Genomic DNA, 18,463 nt, shown 5'->3' with positions numbered 1-18,463 from the left:
CATGGTCTCAGCATCACTAGGGCAAGGCGAATGAAAGGCATTGACCAGGTAGATGAAGACTCAGATATGGTGGCTGCCTGTGTCTGTACACTAGGAAGGGGGAGGGCTCAATAAAGAAACAATGCCTCCGTCCAAGAAAAAGCTGCCCCTCCAGCCCTCGTCTTAAAGCCATACAACTCAGTTCCTCCCCATATGTTTCTTTCAGCTTTTGAGCTGCTGCCCCAGCACTGAAGCTCAGCGTGAGTCTGTCAGTTAGTAAGTCTGTGCGCGGGCCCTCCAAGAGGAGAGCCTCAGAGTGTAGTTCCCCCCATCCCAGTCAGCCACAATCTCCATGGTTTTCACAACCAGAAATTATAGGGACTTCTATCCCCAGCACTGGAACCCTGGGCCGGGGAGCCTGGTGCAGCACTGTGACCCCTTGCTCCTCCAAAGGGGACCTCTGCAGTCAAGGTCCCCAGATTTTTAATGGTCACACACAGGTGTGGGACCAGCCCGTTCTGCATCTCTGACCCTCCTCCCAGCCTCGAGGTGGCTTCTTCTGCATGTCTTTAGTTGTAGGATTTTGGTTCAGCAAGACTTCAGGTGATTCTCAGTGATGGTTGTTTTGTAGTTCAGTTGTAATTTTGATGTGGTCATGAGAGAAGGTAAGCACAGCCTTTACCTACTCTGACATCTTGATCAGAAAATCAAAAACGCTATTGATTCTTGAAGGCCCTATTCATGTTATTTAGTCCATGAACACTTCTTACTATTCTCCAGAGAAATGGTCCTTTGTATCAATTGTAGCACTCATTTGACCTGATAATATACTCTAGGGCATGATTAGCCCTCCCAACACAGAGATTTGAGGGCTGTGTCTTACTTGTATTCCTACCACTAGTACCTGTGCCTTGTAATAGTGGGTGCTCATTAATAAATAAATATTAGGAGAAATGGAAAAATGTTAGGGAAAGAATGTACATGGGTGGACAGTCTCTTCTTGGGACACTGGGTGGGATCCAGGATACAGGAAAATAGTAGAATCAACTTGTCAAAGGAAGAGGAACGTCTCCTCCCTTGGGAGGAACCACAGATAAGCCTGGGAGGATGGAAATATGGGTTAGGCCTATGTGGAGAGGTTAAATGTCCAAATCCATCAAGTCCTAACTCAAATGCCATCTCCTACATTGTCTTCCCTGAATCTCCTACCAGAGCCGATCCCATCTTGGCTCAGTATCTTTGGACTTTCTACCTGTAGACATTTATTTATATACATATCTTCCTTCCTTAGACTGCAACCTCTTTGAAGGCAGGAGCAACCTGGCCCCGCGCCTCCCCGCCAGCACACCTGACACATATTAACCATTCATTCAATGTAGATTTACTATACTGGGGACGGATAAATGGGGTGCGGTGGGGTAGGTGGGCGGGCAAGTGAGCAGACAAATTTGAGATAGGTGAAGCTTGTGCCAGAGACTCCAGTGAAGGGCGAAATCTCCAGATCCATAACCAAGCAGTCTAACGCGAAGGCCAGCAGGAACCCTTCAGCCTTCCGCCAGCAGATGACAGCAGGTATGGGCCCATTCGCCTCCAACCTTGCTCTGAGGACCTCACGTCAGTACTCGGCGACTGCCCTTGCGAGTGCCTGACTCAATGCTGGAGACAGACTCTGGCCAAAACCCACAACTCCTTGTCCTCCATCTGAGGGCGAACCTCTGACTACACTGAACCTCTTCTCCCGGCCTCTTTTCTCGTCCCCTTTCCTTCCCTCTTAACCACCACCAGAAAGGCGAGTGTGGGGGCAGCCCTAGCCGGTAGGAGAGGGAGGGTCCTGCGTTCAGAAGGCGGAAACCGGAAGGGGGGCTGTGAGGACTCGGCCCAGGGAAGGCAGACTTCCGCTGTGGGTCTGGCTTCTACCGGCCAACGCCCAAGTGAGGGCACCAGTGGGGCGAAGCCAGGCTGGGTGAGGCCGGCCTCCCCGGCTGGGGCCTTGGGCATCGCCAGTGTGGAGGCCGTGCCCCTCTGTCGGGGCGCTGCCGGGGGTAGCTCCCAGGCTGACGGAGGGTTAGTCCTGGGTCCCGAGACGGTGGGCCAGATGATTCCTGTGATCTTCCAGGCGTGACTACCTGCTGGGTAGACTAGGTGAAGAGAAAGTCGCACCTACGGGATATAATACTTTGTCGTGCACCTGCCAAGTCAATGCTCCGGGTAGGTAGAGCTCATGGGGGGAGCACATAAGAGTTTACTGTTTGGTTGGGAAAGTCAAGGAACGCCCCCCAACAAGAGCTAATGTGTGGCAGGATGGGATGGAGGGTAAAATGAGCAGTGCAAACAGGATCAGCTTAAGCAACTTAGAAGGATCCATCACTGGGCTAATATCAGAAAGTTTCGTTACAGCTGGAAGCTCCTAAATGGTACCAATCCCTACTCTTGGTTGACCCTAGTCTTGTTGCTGCTCCACTGTAATTTTTTTTCTTTTATTCTGACTTGGTTTATACTAAAGAGTATGTATTTACAGTACAAAGAAATTGCTGTGTAAGTAGCATTCAGTATTATTACTTGTTATTCATATCTAGTTACAGGTTACCTTTAAGGAAATTGAATATTTAGCTTCTCATAACTTAAATTCCTTGGTAGTGTCCTTTATTCATATTGTCCCTCATTTTTGAAATTTGCTGAAATAGGTAATGGTAATAGGGATCATGCCTATCCTGTTATTTTCGGGAAAAAAACCTTATGATTTATTTCACTTTTTTGTGGTAAAATATATATAGCATAAAATTTACCAATTTAACAGTTTCTAAGTGTACAGCTCAGTGACATTAAGTACATTCACAATATTGTGTAACCATCACACAAGCTATCCATTTCCAGAACTTTTTTATCAGCCCAAACAGAAACTCATGTACCCATTAAGCTTTACCTCCCCATTCCTCCCTCCCAAGGCCCTGGTAACCTCTGTTCTACTCTGTCTCTGAATTTACCTATTCCAGGTGTCACGTAAGTGGAATCATGCAATGTATGTCCTTTTGTGTCTGGCTTATTTCACTTAGCATGTTTTCAAGGTTCATCTGTGTTGTAGCAGCATGTATCAGAATATCATCTCTTTATGGTTAAATAACCGTGTGTGTGTGTGTGTGTGTGTGTGTGCGTGTGCGTGTGCGTGTGCGTGTGTAACAATTTGTTATCCATTCATCTACTGACCGTGCACTTGGGTTATTATTAACACCTTTTGGCTGTTATGAATACTGCTACTACGAACGTTGGTGTAAATCTGTTTTGAGTCTCTGTTTTCAATTTTTTGGAGTACATATCTATACCTACCCTGTTTTAACAGCTTTCAACTTGATGCTGTAGTTTTGTTCTCATGAAAATGAAATAAAATACAGCCCATCTCCCTAATGAGTTCATAACAAAAGAAATGTTTTGGAGCATTAGAAATTAGAGATAATGATCCTCTTACTCCTTCATTTTCTTAGTTTGTGGGTTTTTTTTTTTTTTTTTTTTTTACTTTAGTGATGAAGTATTTGGTTTGGGTGGAAGAAAATATAGACCCTACTTTGTAATGGTATTAAAATGACAGGAATTGCTTTTGACACTGGAGAGTCCTAGTCCCATGTAAAAATTACAGTAAGGGACTTAAAAAACTAGACCTGTGAGTCAATTGAAAAAGGAATGAAGCACAAAATTATGGTTATGTTACTAAGAAAGGGTAGATCTTTTATAATAGTAAGGCAGGGTGGGATGAGTGTGCCTAAAGTTTATACGGCCTCATCTGGTTAGTTGGTTTGGTTAAAAGACATTGCTGAGGAGGCCGTGACCAGTTTATTCTCAAGAATAGTTTTATTTAGAGAATCTCAGACTATACTTGTTATCAGAGCAGCGGGTAGCTGATCACAGAGAAATCTCAGTAGTTCAATTTTGTGTAAACTTCCGGAGAAGAGGAATACTAAATGGTGTCCCTAACAAGATTTGTGGAGTATCGATGAACTACTTACCTTTGCAGGCCTCCAACAAACAACATACCTTTGGACTCCATAGCAGAGCTCACCACCTTTTTCTGTCAAGGACCATGTAATAGATATCGTAGGCTCTGCAAGCCAAGCAATCTCTATGGCAGCTACTCAACTGTGCTGGTATGGCACGAGGGCAGCCATAGACAATATGTAAGCAAATGGATCTGAGTGTATTCCAGTAAAACTTTATTTACAAAAACAGGCAGTGGGCCAAATTTGGGCTGTCACTTTTAGGCCCTCTATTATGTAGTCACTGATTCATTCAGCGAATATGGAGTACCTACTATGTGCCAGGCACCGTTCTCAGTGCTGGTAGTACAGCCCTCCCCTCAAGGAGTTGACCTTCTTTCATGCTGCAGTATATTCTGATCTGCTTTTCTCCTCAAATAGTAAACCAGTGGGAGTTCCTGCTCTAGACCTCTTTGCCTCGTTTTCTTTATCTATAAAATGATTGTTTGGGGCTGGTTAAGCTGTAAGGCTCCTTTCAGCTCCGTAATACGAGTGATTGAATATCTTTCAAAGGCAACACATGGAGCCCTGTGAGCATCAGAAATGAACTTCTGCATTCTCAGAAATCAATGATTATAGCTGAATTGACACAACAGTAACTGAACATATTAATTTTACTGGAACTTTGATCTCAATTTGTGATTATCTCTTGCTGTGTCCTTGAAAGTACATTGCAATTAGATAAACATTTTAACGTTAGGTATCTTAAAAACTCCTGAACTGCCTGAAGAACGAATGGGAAAAAGATGAGCCGAATAAACATTTACACTTAATGCATTAGAGTGAACTTTATAGAGGAGCCAATAGCCAGACTTCTATTTTGAGATCTACCACCCTTTAAATAATTGTGATTATTAGTATCCCTACTTTACAGATGAGGAAACTGAGGCACAAAGGAGTTAAATGATTTGCTCAGTGTTCCTCAGCTGGTAAATAGTGGAACTAGAACTTCAACCCAGACCTTTTAACTCCAAAACTTTGTTTTCTGCTTATGGTGGTCAGAGGCAGCAAGGATAGACTTTCAAAAGCAATTCTTTTAAAAGAATTCTTAAAATTCTTCCTAGATCTACAGACCCTTTTTTAAAAATCAGCAACAGTGACCCTTGCTTACTTGCCTCTAGGTCTTTGCTTGCTTATGTCCTCTCCCAAGCCCATCAAGGACCCCATGCTGGATGGGGCTAGGACGTCTGATTTTTAGTATCCACTCCCGAGCCATGCGTACTTGTGTGTCATGTTCCTTACTGGCTTCGAGTGTGTTCGAATTCCCAGTTCAGTTTAAAACAGAGTTTTCACTTGGCATGTAGGAGCTCCCACCCTGCCATGCATACTTGCTTTGTTGTTTTGCGTATGTTTCCTCTCAGGCATGAAATGTAGAGATCGGAATCACTGTATTGGCTATATCTTTTCTAGTTCATTCGAAGCAAACAGATTGGATGAGGAAAGTCAGTACTGTTTCCCTGCAATTTCTTAAAGTTTATTCTTTTGGGCTTAGAAAATAGTAGAAACTAGCTGAGTGTTTTTGGGGTTTTGTGGGTGTTGGCATCATCTCTGTCACCGTTCTCATAGAATTTAGGAAGTGAAAGGCACGGGCAAGACCTTCCATGCCAACTCACTTTGGTCAGGAAGAGCCTCTATAACACCCAGGGCAGGCCTTGTACACCATTTAAACATACAGGAGCTCTTCTGTGTTTTCCTTTTCTTGAACAGATAGTTCATAATTGTTCTTGTTGGTTTTTTTTTTTTTCCTTGTGTTGAGCTGAAATCTGTCATCTCGAAATTTATTTGTACCTTTTAGTCCTGGGTCTCCCTTAAAGAGCAGCAACAGAGAGCAAGCCCCTTCCTCTTCCTGTAGGTCAACTCTAGATAAAACAAAGAGCAGCAGCTGCCCGTTTTACTTTTGTTTTTCCTTTTCCAAGAGGCTTAGTATCACTAGCTCTTTTGACCGTTCCTCTTTATGAGTTGACTTCTAAACTCTTCCCCAGTCATCCTGTTCCATCTCCCGTTGGGGGAAACCTTTCGTTGATAGGGTCCCTTTAACAGATTGCTCCCAGAATTGATGCCATTCTGGAGTGTGCATTTGACTTTTTAAAAAATCTAAAGTCAAATGCTTTTCATGCCTGACAAATTTTATCCTACTGTTTTAGCCTAAATGGAAAATGTTAATGTTTGTTTTGTTGTCCAGGATCCCTCATTATAGCACAGAATCGTGCAAATTTCATAAACATAAGTTGATTTGTAAAAATACTGAACAAAACAGGGAGCCCAAGGCAGGGCTGTGGTGGCACACTGGGATCACTCCCTCAGTCTACAGAGTCGTCACTCCATATTGATCGTAAGAGAGCATGTGAAACTATCAAATGCCGCTTGAAATCAATATAAACTTATTGTGGTAGCCTCAGGGTGTCGCTCCTTTCCCACTGTGGACACACCTGTGGTTTTATTCCCTCTTGCCCTTGTGGACTGTTGTGATTGTGTATCTCACATTTTTGTTGAATGAGTAGATGAGTGAATGGCTGAGTGAGGAAATAAATGAATGATAATACTTGGTAAACCATTGACTCTGCGTCTGAAAAATTATTATGATTTATTTTATCCATGAAATAGTTCAAACATATAAAAATAAAGAATTATATAAGCCATGTGTTACGGCTCATTTAGTCCACATGCTTCAGTCATTGATTTAAAGACACCAGTAGAATTAACCTCCCACAGCCATTCTCTGCCCTGGTGAGGGAACTCATGTTCCTGGAAGTGGAATGCTGGGTCGTAGGATATACGTATATTTGACTCTCAGTTATTGTCAGAAACCTATTAAAAGTGTTTCTACCGTGTATGAGAGTTCTTGTTTCTTCCCATCCTTATTAATGTGTGTTATCAAACTTTAAAATATTTGTCAATCAAATGGGACAAATGTGTTGTCTCATTGTTTTTAATTTGCATCTGCCTGATGACTAGTCAAGGTGTGTGTCTCTTCATGTATTTATTGACCATTTGGGTTTCCTGTTCTGTCAGTTGCCCTTTGCCCCTGTAAAAAAGAAACTGCTTTATTTGACTTCCTCTTGATTTGTAGCAGTTTGTTATATATTTTGGAAATTAGCCTTTTGTTATCTGCTGCAGATATCTTCCAGTCTGCTTGTCTTATTTTTTTGTGGTGCCTTTGGTGTAAAAAAGCTTTTGTTTTAATTCAGTCAAATGTATCAGTCTTGTTCTGTGATTTGTGGTGGTTTGGGAGGGTAGTTTTGGTTTTTGTTTCATTTACGAAATCCATCCTTTACCTAAGTCATAATATGCACACCTATATTTTCTTCAGGAAGTTTTAAAGCCTTACTTTTTACATTTAGGTCGTAAACCATCTTGAGTTTATTTTTGTATATTACGCGAGGTATCGTTTTTCCCAGTGGGTAACAAACTGAGCCATCAGCATTTAACTAAGTCCATTGTTTTCCCACGGATTTATGTCACCAAATCCCCAAATATGTAGGACAGTTTCTGGCCTGTATTCTTCCTCTTGAGTCAGGGTTAGGGTTAGAGTTTGTCTATCCTTGTCTGTCTCTGCGTACTACTAGATCGTTTGAAGTAAGTCCCTGTAATAGTCTTAATAGCAGGTAGGACAAGTCATCCCTTTCATACCTGTTCAGAGTGTCTTGGCTATTCTTGGCTGTTCTCCCCCTTTTTTAGGACGTTCCTGTTCCTACCAATAATGTCACCAATTTTCAGATTTTCTCTGGTAAGCTACCTCTGAAAATTACCCTCACCGCCTACATCCAGGCCTCCAGTAAAGCCCTAATGTCCTTTCTGTCGGTGTTACCATCCAGTCCTCTGTAGCTATTTCTATGGGTACCCCGAACCCAATGTTGGTTACCTCGAGTTGCAGGCCTACGTCTGCCTCATGTCTCCACGTGCCCCGTTCTCAAATGTCCGGACTTGCCTTCCTGAAGTACAGTCTGGTCTCGCAGACTCTAGTGGTGACCTCTAGTTACCCCTCGGGGCCACGGGTCTTGCCCAGGAGCACTGTGGGAGTCATTAGAGGCCTGGCCTTGCTTCAGGCGCCATGGGTCATGGTTAGAACCTGCAGTAAAGCCCTGGAAAAGACTAGAGGCAAGTTGAAAGCAAACTTGGGTCCTGGCTCGTGTCTGTGCATTTGGGGTCCCAGTCTGTGGTGCTCATGGTGGAGGATGGGTGCTGGCCTTTCCCTCGGGGTTGGGGATCCTGTAAGAACTCAGCAGGCCCCCTGCATGTGGCTCTAACGCCGAGAGATGGTTAAGCACGAGGAGGTGGTTGTTGGGGGTAGTGTAAGAGTATTGCAAGGACTCATCCCAGGGACCCCCAGGAAGGGTTCTGAGAGTGACCTTGGCCAAGCCCTGGGGAGCCTCCGGAGAGTGCTCTGGGCCTGATGTCTCGGACCACGCCAGAGGGCCAGGGTGCAGTGTTGCTTTTCCAAATGAGATGGCAGCTGCCTCATTGCCAGGGAAAGATGTTTCCCAAACAAGAGTCCTATCTTTTAGGGCCTTTCTCTGATGGTTTCCTCCCACTAATCGCCTCATCCCCTCTCCCCTCTGACCCCGACCCTCTTCCTGGCAGGCCAGCCTGCTCATATCCCACATGACGTGCCTTGTATGCCTTTTTGCATATCATCTCCATATCTCCCGTCAGCAAATCGTGTTCCCTTCAAAATGATGTTGAGAGCTCCATCACCCACAAAACTCCTTCCAGCTTCCTCTTTCTCGGCCCAGCCCTTTCCATCACTTGCCTGGCCCCACTGCGCTGAGCTCTTCAGCTTTCTGTTTGTTTATGCTCGTATGTGTGAGTGTTCTCTTAAGTCTTCTCGGGACTTTTCTTGTCTCTCTGGCCTGTGTTCCTAATTACATCGTCTCAAGGACAAGGATTATATCTCTCTTGCCCTTTGACTCCCCCTAGTACAGACTAGTGCTCAGCACATTGGGTCAAACAACAGAGTGGGATTGGCTGGGTCCAGATCGAGGTTTATCATTTGCTTTGTGACCTTGAACAAGTTACATAATCTTTCTGGACTTCAGTCGTCTTATTTATAAAATGAGAACGATAATGTACTTTCCTCATAGGCTATGGACTTTGCAGAATGTCTCAGAGGTGGTAAGCACTCGGTAAATGCCGCCAATCGGTACTATTAATACTAATGTTACCATATTACAAACATGCCAAAACGGGTGGCCTGAAGTGCCACATACACATTTTACAGTTCAGTGATGCTGGCCGTTTCAGTCAGTTACACGTTGGCGTCGGAAAAGTCCTTCCTGCCTGAAGCGCTGTGATCGCTCCTGTCTCACTCGTTTCCTCCCTCTTCCTTTGATAGGCAGGTCCATGAGATCCAGTGTCACATGGGACGCCTGGAGACGGCAGACAAGCAGTCTGTGCACTGTGAGTAATTCGCTGTGGAGACCAGAGTCCTTTCTCTGACGACGCGGTGCTGATGGGCTGGGTTTCCTGCCTGCATTTGTGCTCGGAGGCTTAATGATTCCGCGTGGACAGAGTTCTGCTGTTAGGGCACAGAAAATCCTGTGGCACAGGCACCGATTTCCCTGCTTGTGCTTTGAAATCCCACAAGTCTCACCTCCCATTGCCCCTCCAATCGACTTGACATGGCTCCGTGGGAGTGGAAGTCCCCCCCCCCCCCATTTGTCTTCATCTAATTACCTGGTCCTTAGAGGAATGTGCTCCACCAAAAGTCAGAGTTGTCCAACTGGAATTGGTCACTTCTGAGCTGAGAACCATGGCTTTTTAGGACGGTTATTCAGAAATGAATGGCAATATTAATTAGTTTTGGAAAACACCATGGTTTCTTTGGAGAAGACAGCTGCTTTGTGTTTTTAGTTTCTTTTCTATAAGAAAAGGTCCTTTTCCTGAGCTGGCCCTGCAGACACTCCTGCTGACCCACACACTGCAGAAACTGTCTCGTCACCTCACTGCTTGGCTGTCACCATGCCCATTTCTCCTGTTTCCTCCTGTCTCCTTTCTGCAGCCTCAAAAGTACCTCTTGTTTTGCTTCCGTGCCTCCCCTTGTTCTCGCTGACCTAGGAAAGTGACATTGCTGTCATTTCTTTCTGGGGCAAGAAGCAGTGTGGGTGCCTTTTGGGCACGGTGTAGTTTGTGTCCATCGACTTTGTTTGCCTTCCCAACAATCCATTGTTACGTGATTAGGAATGGAAAAGAGGTCATTTTGACTCTTTATCACAAGGGATAAGGAAAATGACTGTATTTATCATGTCTTTACCTCTGTGGCTTCTCTCCTGGGCCTTTCCTAACGGTATTGGTCTATTTTGGGGGCTCCAACATCAGCCCGCACATTCTTATGGGAAGCCTTAAGGGAACTCGGCTCTATGTTCAAGTACTAATCTTCCCCTCTGTGCTTTCTTTTAACCTCATGATTGGAGGGAATTCAATTGTCAGTCTTTTTACTAGATATTTGCAGTCCATGTCGGAGAATAATCGCAAAGGAAAAGAGACCTCTTTCTGTATCAGAAAATACTGCATTTTGCTTCAAAAATTTATTTGTACAACCTTTAAGTGTTCATTTTATTTTCTAAAGGCGAGAAATTTATTTCTACAGATTTACCCCAGCTTGTTAAAAAATTGGCATTGTTATGGCATTAACTGCTATTTATATTTGAAACACATTTACAGAGTCTTAGTATAACTTAAATTTTTTTCCATTATTCATTAGTGTGTGCATTTTTCTCCTTTTAAAACACATATTTCCGAGTCTGTTGGATATGGAAGAAAGATTATGTTTGATTTATCACTCTAATTTAATTTCACTGTCTCTTTTCCAGTGATTCTTATTTTTTTCTTTTTGTACAGTAGTAGAAAACGAAATCCAAGCAAACGTAAACCAGCTATTCAGCCATCTAGAACATCTGGAGATTTTGTCCAGCAAGGAGCCCCCTAACAAAAGACAGAATGCCAAACTGTGAGTGCTGTGACCCCCCCCAGACCCCCAACATAGGCCTTTCTCCCGGGTGGGGGGGTGTTATCAAATAGTGTGAATCTCCATTTACACATTGAAACATTGAGACTGTGCAAATATCAAGTCTCCATAAAGGGCACAGTTCTGTTTGAGTGATGCTCTCTCACAATAAAACGTCTGTGAGGTTAGTGGCTCAGGAGTCTTGTGTCTCCTTACCCATCTGTGTCACTTTGAAATTCTGCCTCCGGTGCTGTTTCTCTGACCAGACCCATGGCCACTTGAAGCCTAGTGCTGCCAGGGCGTTTCCTCTGCCCTTTGGTTCTCGTTACGTTCTTGGGTTGAAATGAATCTTGCTCTTAATCACTTCAGTCGGTCTATTTGTAATGAAATACCGATCTCATGTTTGATACCCCCCTTGAAATTAAAATGAAACCACTCTCACCACCTCCACCTGCTCCCAAAAGTGTTATGAAACTTTGTTGATGCTTTACTCCAAAGATGCCCTTGGGCTTCTTCCAGGAGAGCGATATAATCCATAGCAGGTCAGGAAGAGGTCATCGAGCCTGCTTCCTGTCACCTGTTCCCTGTCAGGCATCCAGAATCAGAGACCAGCAGGTATTTAAGTCAAGCTGCTGGAATCTCGTGTGCTGCAGCCCTACTTTAACCACAAGTGACTTCTTTAGTTTCAACATCGTTGGTCAAACTCTGATTATTTGGGGGAGGGATAGCATGAAGAGGTGTAGAGAGAAGTAAGAAAATGTGGGCTTTCCTGAATATAAAGCCTGGTGACCTCAAATTGTGCCGCCCTGGGTTTCTGGAATGGAATCGCTCTCTCTTTCAATTCTAGTCATGTCGACCAGTTAAAGTATGATGTCCAGCACCTGCAGACTGCTCTCAGAAACTTCCAGCATCGGCGATACGCAAGGGAGCAGCAGGAGAGACAGCGAGAAGAGCTTCTGTCTCGCACCTTCACCACCAATGTAAGCCAGGCGCCTGGGTGGGGGTCTGCAGGCACGTGACAGCTGTTGGAGCTGGAGCTCCGGTCTCTGAGCTTCATCCTCTTGGGGGGTGTCTGAAGCAGGCTGATGAGGAGGAGACCGGCTGGAAATGGCGGTGGACTTTGTGCATTGCCTCAGAGACTATACCTGCACAGGGAATCTCTTTTCTAACACAGAAACCCGAAGAGGAAGCAGTTAACTTGAGGAAATGGGCAGAGGTGAAAATTACCTGGTGTGACTGGGCCGCTGCAGAGAGGTCACAGTTGACATGCTGGAAACGGTTTTCTGATCAGATAGAGACAGATGATTAGAACTTTGACCATCTGTAGTGAGAGCAGCATTTCCAAGCTGCCTTCAGGCAATGGCCATTATGCTGTGTGTGTGTGGTTCCCGGGTCAGATGCATTAAAATGTTTTTGTCTCTTCGTCTGAGCAGCCATTTGGAGGATATTTGTCTGTAGACGGATTGCTTGACTTGAGCGTGTTTGAAAGTGGCCTGTAGGTTTGCGTGTTTGAGTTTGTAGAACACTCTTGTCCCTGCCCTTGGGGCTCAGGCTCATTTCCTGCACATGGCTGTAGAGCGGACTGGCCTTCTGGTGTCCTGCGTTATATAGTCCAGCAAATAAGGGGGTTTTGTTATGTTTTTTGTTTTTTATTTTGATTTTTTTTCATTTATTTGTTTATTTTGGTATTTTGGTTTTCTTCATAGAGATGTTCATTTTCCAGAGGTCTTAGGTTTCAAAGCGTACAATCACTTCCCATCGTGCAGGTATTTAAGTCTCTTCACTGTGTCCACACTTTCCCCAGGTGTTTCCGGATGAGCCTCTGTGGTTTCTGTTTCTCTAGAGCAAGGTGCCCAGTGCCAATTACTAACATTGAAAAGTGTGATGAAGACGTGTCGGTAGTGTAGTGGTGAGACAGCCGACTTTCAGAGTGTCATGAACTATACGACTCACTAAAAGTTGTTGGCTGGGCTTTTGATTGTAATGGCATTGGTTCTTCAGGCTTCTTTTAGGCCAGAGATGATAGCTGAGAATTCTTTTGTGTCTTACCAGCCTGGTGTGATGCTGTAAATACAGTGGGCTATTAATAAAAACTGACTTTCTGAATGAACTTCTCTTTGTTATTCTGTGATTTGAAGTTATCATTCATTTTTCTGAGAGATAATGGCCTTTCAGGTGGGAGGGTAAGAAAGATTTATATATAAAAGGCATTTAACAAATGCTTGCCAAGTAAATGCATGAAGCCTCTAATAGACTCATTCAAACACTGGAGTCTTGTGCTCCAGTGAGCATTAGCTGTATGCAGAACAGCACTTAAGATGCTGAGAATAAAGCGTGTGAACAGCTGATGACTCCTTCCTGTGAGAAACGCCTGCGTTAGCAAGGGGGAGTGCAAATGTGTACATGAAAAATGATTTTTCACTTGAACAGCGAAGAAAAAGTGGTTTACCGTCTTTGTGATGATGAAAAGTAAAAATGGCCGTGGTTGGCAAAAGAATTTGTGATTGTCAGGAGGCGGTAAGAGAACAGTATTACAGCTGGTCGTGACTTGTTTCTGTGTACAGTCTGTGTGAGTGTATCTACGTCAGTGTGAAGTTAGAGCCTAGGATTGGTTGTAGTGTTTCTCCCACAGGATGGTGAAGAGCTGGCTCTACACTCGGTACGGATCTGGCCTGCCGGACTTAGCAGCTCTGTGAGGTGTTGGGCGTGTTATTCCACCTGTCTGGGCTTCAGTATCTTCATCTCAAAAATGGGGATAATGTAGTAACCACCTCGTAAGGTGAGGGTGAGGAACAAGTGAGCTTAGGGTAGTGAGCGTGCAAAGTGGAAAGTACTTGGTCAGTATTAGTTTTTGTCTCCCATCCTTTTGTACAGACTTTTCTTGCCTGCTGGGGAGACTAGTCCCATCTGAACACCAGTAGACCTTTAACAGAAAGCACAGTTCCTTCTATCCTTGTTCTCAGTCTAAGTGGAGGGTAAGTTGTGGGTAAAAGAGCTAAAGAACAAAAGCAAATACTGAACACTATATTAAGGGGAAGCCAAGTAAAGGAACATTTGGAACAAGCTGGGTTAGTGAGTAGTCAGAGAAAGCTTTCGGAGAAGCCCAGTGAGGTCTTGAAGGAATAGAGTTTTTCCTAAGTGAGTGTAATGATGCAGAGGCAGGAATTAGCAAGACTTGTGCAGTGGATCTCATTTGGAGAGTAACGGTCTGAGGAGCGTGGACAGGCCACCGCAGACCTTCGCTTTGCCTTTTCTTCTCTGTTAGGCTCCTCTGGTTCTTGCACCGTTCCCTCTGGCTGTTCTGGCTTGGCCTTGGCCAAAAGGCAGAGCAGTCAGATGTGGTGGGACCGCAGGAGCTGGCCAGCAAGCAGTTAATCAAGTGCCTGCGTTTCTTTCACAGGACTCTGCCACCACCATACCAATGGACGAATCACTGCAGTTTAACTCCTCCCTCCAGAACATTCACCATGGCATGGATGACCTCACTGGAGGCGGGCACAGTATTCTGGAGGGACTGAGATCCCAGAGACTGACCTTGAAGGTGGGGTCCCTCCCGGGGGACAAGGAGAAGGCCTCATCCAACAGTTTGGTACCTGCGTTTACGTATTGGTTACGTGTCCCCAAATTGTGATACTGTGATGGTGAGACAGGGCCTCTGAGTTGGGATCCTTCCTGGGGGGCACTGAGAATTTTGAGCCAAAAGTAACCGAATTCCCTTTGCCAGTAGGTGTTTCTCGTGCTTGAGACGAATCATGAGATGGGACATCTTTTGGTACCCAGGTCTTTTCCCATTTACTGAACTTATAGGAAAGTGACTGCTGCTCTGAGGAATCAGTAAGAGACGATGAAATTCTGCTGTAGAATCCACTGTGATGAGAAGGAAGATGTGGCTGTACTTTGGTGCCTCACTATCGGGTGTTTTCCCATGGGGCCCCGGGGCTGCCTTAGAACCGTGACCCTTTGTGTGCTGTGCGGCAGTAACCGAATCCCAGGCGTGGGGCCTCGGGCTGCCCTGGTTGATTAGCAGCAGGCAGCTTCTGGAGCACATGCTACTGCTCCCCAGGACTCTCTATCTCCTTTTAGTCCCAGGTTTTGCTAGAAGCCCCGCCCCACAGGCTGAGGCCCCAACCCCTGGGCGTGGTTTGCAGAAACATTACACAGACTGGATGTCAGTGGTGATGTTTCAGCCTCAGCCCTTTTCCTGTATCAGCCCTGATGGATAATGGGGTGTGGGCTGTGCTTGTTATCAGGGTGTGGGTCCCTGTGAACGAAGCACTCCCAGCCACTGAGCTGTGAGAAACAGTCACTCGGATGCGTGAGCTTTATCTTAGGGTTTGTTGCACCACATGGAGCCTGTCAGCTCTGTGGAGTTGAGGACATTTCTGCCGCCTTTACCAGAGAGAAGGTCAGGGGAGCCACGAGTGACACTGACTCCCTGCTGATGGTCTGAAGTGTGGTCTCTGACAGCTTCACGGCGCCCCCCTTTCAGAACAGCCACCTGCGTGATCTAAACTGATACGTGGTGATTCATCTGCCCTTTCTGTAAAAAACTACTGGCCTCCTTCCCACATCTCAGAAACACCCTTTTAGGGCAGGACAGACCATGTCACACAACGTGGACCAGGGAGGGTTAGAGCCTCTTGTTAAAGCAAATGTTAGCTTCCTGCCGAAGTTCGCTATCACTGAGGAGTACACGCCACTCCTGCCCCTCCCTGCACGGTCACCAGAAGTGACGTCTGGGAAGCCTGGTGAGGCCGTTGGAGGCTGGGGTGTGAGGTTTCCAACCCGGTTTCCTCTGCACACCCACTACCACCTATCTTCTGTCACTTGATTGCTTCCGCCTGCCTCCCACGGCACCTGTCAGGGAATTTCTGGTTTAACCACTTGGAAGGAACGTGGAAGAGAGCATGAAGGAGCTGGGTCCTGATTTGGGGAAATTTATTTCGTGGTTGAAAACAAATACTGTCTTTGAAATTTATAGTAATTTTCAAGTGATTTTTCGTAGCTTGATACTTGAACTTCAGGCAGTGAGGAAATGATCTGCGCTTTTACAGCAAAGCAGAATTTTTAGTGAGAGTCTTAACATTTACTGTCCTTGTTGTGAAAGAAACATGTCTCTGGTCTCCGCTGGCAGTAATCAAGCCTGACTGGAGAAATCCCTCTCCGTGAGACTTTTCCAGCGGTCGGGGCAGAACGGAGGTGGGAATTCCCATCCGTGGTGCCTCGTGTCATTCTCACTGGTCTAGTCCCCTCTCAGTTGCTCGTTAATGTGTTGTTCATTTAAACAAATGGGTGTGGGCATTAGTTAGATGCCATCCGTGCAAATACAGTTAGTAATGTGTTTAGATGTAATTTGGTATCTTCTCAGCATTTATTTCGTAAGACATTGAATGTGCTTAAAAATGAAAATTAGAAAGCAGAGAAGTACTGGCTGGGTGGTTGAGGAATGAAATACCCTTTTGTTTTTGGTGGGTGGTGCTGACAATTATATAAGGGGTTTTATGTCGTTGTGTGGTGTCGGTCAGTTGTGTTTCTGTCGTTCTGTCTCGGGCCACTTCAAACCGTCTCCTAAACATGGACTCTGACCCACACATTGTACTCAGTACAATCCCCAAGACTTCTTCTCTACAAAGTAGAGCAGAAATCTGATAGCAAGGATTTTGGAGCTACGGAGTACGGCAAATTTTTTGATGTAGCCTTTTTTGATATAAAATACGTAAATTTAAAAATTTTTATTGACGTGTCATGTACATACAGGGAGGTGTACAGATCCTATTGTACAGGTCCTGGAATCCTGACAAATGCACACCTGTGTAACTCACACTGTATCAAAATCATTTTCGTCAGCCCTGAAAGATCACTCGTGCCCTTTCCCTGTCAGTCTACCCCTCTCCCCCGGGCAACCAGGGTTCTGATTTATTTCACCATAAATTGGTTTTGTTATTGAACTTCGTATAAATGTATTTATAGGACTCTTTTGTGTGTGGCTTCTTCCTCTCAGGAATGTTTTCCAGGTCATTTGTATTGTTACATGTTGGTAATTAGGTCCTTTTTATTGCTGAGCAGTATCCTTTTGTCAGATGTATCATAAAGTATATATTCATCCTCTGGTGATATACACCTGGATTGTTTCTAGTTTTGGATACTCTGTTTTCTTCTACAAGCTTTATTATTAGTAAAACAATAGAGAAGGGGGAATAATAGTAAGATGGAGAATGAAGATAAGGAATAGTTGACAAGCCTAAAGTCAAAACAGAGTCAGTCACGTGGGTGGGGAGATGAGAAAGGTACAGGAAGACGCTGAGGGAAAGGCTGCATGTCAGGCAGGATGCAGAGAAGGAATGAGGAAAGGGAATTCTTACACGATGGTGAACGTGCCGTTGTAGCTGTGGGACTCGAGCTCAGGCACTCTGCGCAGCCGCTGCGCACGACAGCGTCCCATCTGTGCAGGTACACAGCTTGCAGATGTCCGTGCTTCTGGAAGCACTCTGCTCAGTTGTTGCAGGAAGTGTCTCAGATGACTCTGGCTCGCGAGTTACGTTAACTTCCAGGTACACAGGTTGAACTGTGACTTCAGTCGGGTTTGGATGCTGGCTCTGAACCTGCTCTGGATGTGGAGGTGTCACCTCCAGGCGCCTAGGAGAAGGAGCTGTAGTCTTGGTCAGGACTGCAGAAGACTTAGCCTCCGTGGTAGGTTCTGCAGTTACAATCAGGCCCAGGTCCAAAGGGGGAACTGTGACGCTGGGTGACATTGGATGCTGATACTGATCCTGACCTTGAGTTGGAACTCTCACCTCCTGATAACAGTGGCGGTTGTACTACAACCTTCTTAGGTGGCTCTGGAGACTGTTGTAGGTCCTTCTGCTGGACTGGAGATGGTTCCACTTCTCAGGGGCCTTGGAAGGCTGAGCCTGGAACCCCTGTTGTGTCAGAGAAGGTTCTGCCTCCTTAAGGGGCTCTGGAGGCAGAGCTGGGGCCCCCTGCTGGACTGGAGATGATTTTGTCTTCTAAGGGGCCTGTGAAGGGGCCTCCTGCTGGCTAGGAGTTTTGATCTCTTCAGTGGGCTCGGGAGCTATGGAAAGCTCCAGATTCACAGATCTCATTGTGACAGTAGGCGATATTGGATGATGAGCTTCACCCACACCTAGAGGGGAGAATGTCACCTCAGGATGCACTGAAGGTTGATCTAGGACACACAGGGAGGATTCTGGAGGCTGAGCTGGAGTTGAAACTGTCAGTTCATCATGCTCTGGAGTTTGAGCTGGTGTTCCTGCAGAGTTGCCGAAGGTTCTACCTCCCTTGGAAACTGAACTGGAGTCTCCTGCTGGGTTGGAGAAGATTCTGCCTCATTAGGAGGCTCTGGAGGCTGAGCTGAGGCTTCCTCCTGGGTTGGAGAAGGTTCAGCTCCAAAAGGCTGTGGAGGCTGAGGTGGGGCGTCCTGCTGGACTGTGGAAGAGTCAACATCCTTAGTAGGCTCTAGAGTTACAGTAAGTTCCACACCCATAGAGTTAAGTGT

At 45.5% G+C, this 18,463-nt stretch overlaps 1 protein-coding gene across 1 annotated transcript; it reads left to right on the top strand.

Moving 5' to 3' along the window:
* Window positions 1-1,893: 1,893 nt before the first annotated feature.
* On the top strand, window positions 1,894-16,996 carry LOC148756574 (Golgi SNAP receptor complex member 2-like). The gene is made up of 5 exons (XM_088802299.1): window positions 1,894-2,187; window positions 9,337-9,401; window positions 10,842-10,950; window positions 11,795-11,927; window positions 14,348-16,996. Exons 2-5 carry the CDS (start codon window positions 9,362-9,364, stop codon window positions 14,576-14,578), a joined length of 513 nt encoding a protein of 170 aa, XP_088658425.1. The 5' UTR covers window positions 1,894-2,187; window positions 9,337-9,361; the 3' UTR covers window positions 14,579-16,996.
* The last annotated feature ends 1,467 nt before the right edge of the window (window positions 16,997-18,463 follow it).

This window comes from Rhinolophus sinicus, chromosome 12, assembly GCF_057876585.1.
Source record: "Rhinolophus sinicus isolate RSI-liver-muscle chromosome 12, RSI-T2T, whole genome shotgun sequence".
NCBI lineage: Eukaryota > Metazoa > Chordata > Mammalia > Chiroptera > Rhinolophidae > Rhinolophus > Rhinolophus sinicus.
The sequence above is the reverse complement of the archived record's forward strand: the minus strand, read 5'-3'. Positions and strand labels throughout refer to the sequence as shown.

Excerpts from the sequence above, each read along its gene's own strand:
- LOC148756574 (XM_088802299.1), top strand. The coding sequence starts at position 9,362 with ATGGGACGCCTGGAGACGGCAGACAAGCAGTCTGTGCACT. Across the intron at positions 9,402-10,841 it reads AGACAAGCAGTCTGTGCACT|TAGTAGAAAACGAAATCCAA; the intron begins GTGAGTAATTCG and ends CTTTTTGTACAG. Across the intron at positions 10,951-11,794 it reads AAAAGACAGAATGCCAAACT|TCATGTCGACCAGTTAAAGT; the intron begins GTGAGTGCTGTG and ends TTTCAATTCTAG.